The sequence below is a fragment of the Musca autumnalis genome, unplaced genomic scaffold (genome assembly GCF_047663935.1).
Source record: "Musca autumnalis isolate F117 unplaced genomic scaffold, ASM4766393v1 scaffold_4, whole genome shotgun sequence".
NCBI lineage: Eukaryota > Metazoa > Arthropoda > Insecta > Diptera > Muscidae > Musca > Musca autumnalis.
In genome coordinates, this window is record NW_027411977.1 from 205,524,994 (window position 1) to 205,532,948 (window position 7,955).

Sequence of the window (7,955 nt, forward strand, 5' to 3'; positions counted from 1 at the left end):
AAATCATATTAGAAATTAAATTTTGCCAAGCTCTTCCAGCTAGGACAAAACGAAAAATGTCGATAAAACAAATTCTCCTCTTTCACTGGACCTAACTTAAAATAAAATAATGAAAATTAAGTAAACAATTAAAAAATTTCCTTTTTCACCTAACAACTAAAAATGAAAATGCACCCGAAAGTGAACTAAAAGCCTCTGCAAAAAATGGCAATGTCAACGCTAGGGCAGCTCAGCAATGACATAAGGCTGAGAGGCATCGGTAGTGACATTGCACATTTTAGACAAGCTTTGTTGGAAGTGCGGTGGCATTATAAAACCATAAAAAAATCAACAACCGATTAAAAATTTCCTTTTTATGAGAAACAGATGTAGAAATAGAAATGTTGCTTAGTTTAACAAGAGCATGCCTGTAAGTGGGATAAGTCGTACCTTAGTAGGTTGGGGGAGGCATGCCTGCTCCCGATTAAACCGGAATAATACGATGCCCCATGGCAAGTTCGAGAAACATGCTAAGCATACCTCATATAAAATTAAAATACAAAATGAATACAAATAAAAGAGGAACCCATTGGTTCACAAATGAAATACAAAATGAATACAAATAAAAAAGGAACCCATTGGGTCACAAATGAAATACAAAATCAATAAAAATAAAAAAAGGAACCCATTGGGTCACAAATGAAATACAAAATACTAACACCTAGCATCTAAGAGAAAGTAAAAGCGTTTAGCCAACGGCGACGTTTCATCCCCAAACTTACTAACACAAAAAATACCACATATAAAAGAATATAAAAAAATATTAAATTAGAATCAAGACGTTCCACTTATTAATACAATTTTTATAAAAGAAAAAAACTAACACTGCTAATACAAAATAATACTGCTAACTAACTAACCCTCAGAAAAATAAAAAAAACTAACACTGCTAACACAAAATAATACTGCTAACTAACTAACCCTAGAAAATAAAAAAAAATGTATTAACGGACTACTTCCAGATTAACGCTGTTGTCAGCAACAGACGCCATGCGCCTTTTTAGGTATACAGCTCCCATTATATCCATTAAAGAGGGTAGAGGCTCCATAGTAGACGGCCATTTCAAGATGATGCATGGAACAAACCTGACGGAGTATGAATTGGTACTGGAGGAAGCTCTTACAGCTGCAGCGATGCTCAAGGTCGCGGATAGGCTCCAAATGATAAACTTTCATCTACAACAAGTGACAGTGCAAATCCGCATTCTGAGAGGTAACACCCTACGGGAAAGGCGAGCTATCGAATGGCTAGGCTCTGCCTGGAAATGGCTTGCCGGGAGCCCTGATGCATCTGACTGGAGTTCGATCATCGACAAAAACAACCAACAACACTACGTGAACAAAAAATTATTAGCTTAACAGACACCATAGCTAATCGCATGAACCAGATTGTGCGAAGAATGGCAAACGAATCTGATGAAGTCGGAGATGAAAGGTTAAGCTCAAACCGGCTGAACAAGGTGCTAGTGCTAAAGGAAGAAGTCCACGAGTTAACAAGAGCATGTCAGATGGCTAAGGCCGGCATAATTAATACCAACCTTCTCGACAGTGAAGAATTAAGACGAGCAGTATCAGAGGTTGCAACATTACCATACGCCAACGGCATCGAGGCTTTGGAATACAGCATGCCTTCTGTTTATACAAATGGATCCATGCTGCTGTACGTCATATCCATACCGAAAATTAGAGACGAAATCTACAACATGTTAATCGTGAGACCATCTATCCAGGATGACAAGAGAATCGACCTGCCGTTTAAAAAGCTGCTGGTAAATGAAGCCGAAACATATGGTATCACGGGCGTTTGCAATACGTTTAGCAATATAACAGTCTGCCAACAAGAAGCTTTAGTAGAACTAGAAAGGGAGGACTGTATCCCAAAGCTGCTGAGAGGTGGACAAGCTGAATGCATCTATGAAACGAAAACAGAAAATCTGGTTGAACTCTTAGAAGAAAGTACGCTCTTTGTCACAAACTTTAATGGTAGCCTTACATGGGCTGGAGGAAAAGAATACCTAACCGGGACTTACGTGATACAGTTAAATAACGAAACTGTAACTCTGAAGAACCGTACCTACACAAGTGTAACCTCACGCACACATTTGGAAGCGCTACCCGCGGTCCTGTCGAATATAACAAGTGCCAACCACAAGGTTAAACTGGAATACGTTCATCAACTTAGTCTACGAAATATTAAGACACTCGTTCATCTTAATACAAACCTTCATATTTCGATGTTCACTGTAATGGTTGTCATTGTCATCTTAATTGCCGCCGTCATCGTCCTTGGCCGGAAAATCTTTTCTCGAACGATTCTACCCCCATCAGACCTACCTTAAGTGCGGACGGCGAACTGTCTCTAGAGAATCGGTCCACTACCAACATCAAGACCCCCCAGCTCAATTCCGTGTCGATGATGAATCTGCGGGACGCAGATATTTAAGGGGGGAGGAGTTAACGCCACGGCCAACACTGCCAACCAACCTAATCCAGATTAATCAGCATTTAATTTTATTTGCCAACTATCACACGCGCGTCCTGTTTACTTAAAGTTCAGGTTACCGGTCGGTGTATTCCTGCCCAGTCAGCTTGTTCCCACCAAAAGTCAATTATGCCAGAACAGCAGGTATGCACATGAACATGGCGTGAGCAGAGGTTGGCAGGCAACAAATGGAATATCAATTTGGCAGTCTTAGCCATGGAGCCGTCGCATTAAGTCGTTGTATTCGATAATTACTTTGTGTTTAATTTCTAAGTTAATAATTCCTTGTGTTTAAAAATAATCATTGATAGAATCCTTCTTGTGTTTAAATAATCAAAGTTAATCATTAATCAAATTTAATCCTTGTGTTTAAAGATAATCATTGATAGAATCCTTCTTGTGTTTAATTAATTAAAGTTAATCATTAATCAAGTTTAATTCTTGTGTTTAAAAATAATCATTGATAAAATTCTTCTTTGTGTTTAATTAATTGAAATTAATCATTAACAAAATTTAATTTAAAACAAAAGCAAAATCAGTTATAATTAATTCAAAGAGCAGACCGCCGATGAGGTCTGCCTAATATATTTTTTTGAGTGTAAAATAAAAAAATCTTTAACATAAATAAATAAATAAATAAATAAATAAATAAATAAATAAATAAATAAATAAATAAATAAATAAATAAATAAATAAATAAATAAATAAATAAATAAATAAATAAATAAATAAATAAATAAATAAATAAATAAATAAATAAATAAATAAATAAATAAATAAATAAATAAATAAATAAATAAATAAATAAATAAATAAATAAATAAATAAATAAATAAATAAATAAATAAATAAATAAATAAATAAATAAATAAATAAATAAATAAATAAATAAATAAATAAATAAATAAATAAATAATATCTTCTATATATATAAAATTGAAATTTGTTTGTCTGTTTGTTTGTTTGTTTGTGCCTTATAGACTCGAAAACCGCTGAACAGATCTTACTGAAATGTTAAGGGTACATTGCTATGTGGCCTGGAATGAAAATAGGCTACATCATTTTTTGAAATTTCGCGTTGATCTGGAGATATAGCATCAAAACCGGAGGTACCTCCAAAAAATTTAGATTTTGTTGGCAAATATCTTTAGAACTATTACAGATACAATCTCCAAATTTTGTACGTGTGACGGAATTTGGCGTAGAAATAAATTTACTAAATTTTATTCAAATCGGTTCAGAATTGGATATAGCTACCACATATATATATTTTCGGCCGATTTCCTTATTTTATGTACTAAACATGCTATTTATGTCCAATTTCGCTGAAATTTGGAATGTGTAACGGAATTTGGTCTCGGCATAAATGTGCCGAATTATATCGAAATCGGTTCAGATTTGGATATAGCTCCAATATATATTTTCGGCCGATTTTCCACATTTGATGCACCAAACATGCTATTTATGTCCAATTTCAATGAAATTTGGAATGTGTGGCGGAATTTGTTTTAGAAATAAATGTGCCAAATTATATCGAGTTTGGTTCAGATTTGGATATAGCTCCCATCTACATATATTTTCGGCCGATTTCCTTATTTTACTCTAACACTCCTGAAAATTTGGAGTGTGTAACGGAATTTGGTCTCGGCAAAAATGTGCCGAATTATATCGAAATCGGTTCAGATTTGGATATAGCTCCAATATATATTTTCGGCCGATTTTCCACATTTGATGCACCAAACACGCTATATATGTCCAATTTCGCTGAAATTTGGAATGTGTTTCAGAACTTGGTCTAGAAATAAATGTGTCAAATTATATCGAAATCGGTTCAGATTTGGATATAGCTCCTTTATATATTTTCGGCCGATTTCATTTATTTGATGTACCAATCACACTATATGTCCGATTTCAATGACATTCGTAATGTGCGAAGGAATTTGGCCTAGAAATAATTGTGCCAAAATATTTCGAAATCGGTTCAGATTTAGATATAGCTCCCATGTATATATTCGGCCGATTTCATGTATTTGATTTGATATATACTTCCCATTTCAATGAAATTTGTATCATTATTGACATATCTATATCAATGTTGGAGTAAAAATTATCAATAACAGAAGCAGTTATCCTAAGAGTGATTTAAGATGTCCCAATAGGCTGAATAAATTACAAGTATCCTCAAACATAAGGTACTCAATTTTAGTGTTGTTCCTAATTTAATTATCTTCTTTAAAGGAGAGAGTGGACTCAGGAGTGTTAGAGTATATACAATTTGTAAATGTGACCTACGTAGGACTCATTCATTTATTTTTTACTTAGTCGGGTAGCGAAGCGCACCAGGTTACGCTAGTCTAATATATAAAAGGCAATGTGTGTATGTTAGTATGTTTGTATGTTCCGAATAGACTCAAAAACGGCTGAATAGATTTTCTTGAAAATTTCAGATAATGTACTGGGAACACCGGTGGTGAAAATAGGCTATATATTTTTTGAATGGTCGTCGCGGAATTGAAATATCGCGGTCATCCCAAATTATTCAAAAATGTATTATTTCAGATAATATACCTAATTTTAGTAAGCGTGACTACAAAACCGCTATAACACTGGCTTCAATATGTGGGATAACGCGGTCAACGCCATAGTTTGGAATACAGTAAAATCCCGATAACATGAGATGTCACTATATAGAAATTCCGAAAAATCGATTGGGAAATCTTATGAAATTTTGTATGTGGAGTTTTTAGGTCTGAGAATAGGTCGTAATCTATTTTTTTTTATCCCGCAAAGTGTAGTGACCGTTGGTCCTCCCCACAAATTGTTCAAGAAAACCTCGAAATTCAAGATACTTTTTAATATATTGTTTACAAATTGTTTGCATTGCTATGGTAATTACTGTCTTGACCCTGAATGGTCATTGCGGAAGTGAAATATCGCGTTCATCCCAAAATTTTCAAAAATGTATTATTTCAGTTAATTAGAACGGTCGTAAGCTGTTTTTTACTGCTAAGAATAGTGACCGGTGGTCCTCTCCACAATGTTTTTAAGAAAATCAGAAATCTTTGATATTTTTGAACGTATTGTTTACAGATTGTTTTCCCTGAATGATCGCGGTCATCACAAAGTTTTCAAAAATGTATTATTTCAATTAATATCCATAATTTTAGTAAGCGTGACACAAAAATGATATGAACACTAGCTTGAACAAGTGGAATAGCGCGGTCGTGAGCTATTTTAATATGGCTAAATGTAGTGACCGGAGGTTCTCCTTCAATATTTTTTTTGTCCATGATATTTTTGAACGTATTGTTTACAGATTGTTTGCAATACTACTGTAATTACCGTCATGACCCTGAATGGTCTTCGCGGAAGTGAAATATCGCGGTCATCACAAAATGTTCAAACATTTATTATTTCAGATAATATACATAATTTTGCGTGCCTAAAAAATGCTATAAACGCTGAACACTAAACAATAAGTGGGATACCGCGATCAACTCCACATTTTGGAATACAGTAACCACCATCCAGAGTTTAAATCCACCAAAAATAGCGAAAATCAGGCGCCACCCTTCTATGGGAGCTATATCAAAACGAGGACGTATACTGAAAATTCTCTGCAAGACTGTTTACGACCCCCAAAAGTGACTATATCTCCAAACTATCGAAAATCGGAAGGTACTGCTTTATGGGAGCTATATCAAAACGTGAACCTATAACTGTTGCATACCGAGCGCAAAATAAAAAGGCGTGTCCTTCGGTCGATACGAATATTTATGCTCTCCTCTTTAAATTACATTAAAACCAAATTTTAGCAATTTCGGTGTGATAATGATGTTTAATCCTCAAAAATAGAGAAAATCAGCCGGTACCGTTCTATGGGAGCTATATCAAAACGTGGACCTAATACTGACAATTCTCTGCAGTAATAATTACGACCCCAACCAAGACCAACAATCCAATATATAGCAATGTTAATTGACGTGCACCGATCATTATATGTGGGTCACAAAGTGCTTTAGACCGTCAATTTATGGTGAAGAGATTTTATATCTTAAAATGTCAATTGGGGGATACAATTACATGGAATTTATGTCAAAACATTGATTTATATTATGAAGTTTCTAGAGGGATGCCTAATTATGGCTGTATCAATGCTGGATAGATAACTAAAGTTTACACGGAGAATCCAAACAACGGGCCAGCAACGCGGACCGGGTCAGCTAGTTCTTCATAAAGAAAATAGCACATCATTTTTTCCACACTACTACTCAAATGTCGCTTTAATATTGTTGCCACCATTATTTGCACCATAAACAATGACATATTAAAGAAGTTGCATATTTTCCATATTTCGCAAAGAACACGAGAGAAGAAAACCCTGCTGTTGTAAGTAAAACTACCATGTCCAGAATAAAGTAAAGGGAAAATTCTTCTATATATATTTGCATACATATACATACATATATGTACACAGAAAAAAAAATTGTAGCCATTTGATAAAGAAATTCAAAGATTCAACCAAAAATTTATCGATTTTCCGGCAATAAATAAAATTGTCATATTGACAAAATTCGATAAAATTTTTGATCACAAAGTAAAAATACATGTTGATAAAATAAAATTGTAATATTGATTAAAATATTTATCGATTTTTTTTTATTTTGAACTGATAAAACATTTCACATATTGACAAACATATTTATCAAAATATTCCACATTTTGCTTGATAAAAACAAAATATATTCTTGATTAAAAAAATTGTTGAATACATTTTTTCCAATCAATAAAAAAATATTCATATTTACAATTATTTTGTTGTTTTTTTGTTAAATACAAACCCAAACGCCACAGAAAAAGATACATACACACATTTATAAATGGTGGTGGTTATTTATTATTTGAAATGTCAAGAACAAAAGCAACACCAGACGCATAGGTACATAAAAAATAACAGATGAAAGAAAGAAAAACGGAATGGAATAATTAATAACAGAAGTACATAATTATTTAGTGCCACACATTAATTTTAATATAAGAAAACAAATAAATCACTTTTAAATATAAAATACAGGGAACATCATTGAACGTTGTAAAATAAAACACATTCTTCTGCCACATTGAAAATCATCAGCGGAAAATGGGTATCTGTAATGTGAGAAATAGTACATCCATATATATTTCAAATATATATAAAATGTTTTGATGTTATTCCAATATCACATGCGGTTGCTTCTTGGTCCAATCAAATATTCTTATTATCCTTTTTCATATTCGTGAATTCAATTATAAAATGTATTGGGCATTTAATTTACTTGAAAGGCACCTTTACTTTAAGAAAACACACAAACATTGATTTATTCCTGCACTACCGATCCACACAGAACGACTGCTTTAAAGAGACTGCCAAAAATACCAAACTGACGGTTAAAAA

General features: G+C 33.5%; 1 protein-coding gene across 1 annotated transcript; it reads left to right on the forward strand.

Moving 5' to 3' along the window:
- Positions 1–228: 228 nt before the first annotated feature.
- LOC141402489 (uncharacterized) lies at positions 229–2,509 on the forward strand. The gene has a single exon (XM_073983952.1). It carries the CDS (start codon positions 1,419–1,421, stop codon positions 2,376–2,378), a length of 960 nt encoding a protein of 319 aa, XP_073840053.1. The 5' UTR covers positions 229–1,418; the 3' UTR covers positions 2,379–2,509.
- The last annotated feature ends 5,446 nt before the right edge of the window (positions 2,510–7,955 follow it).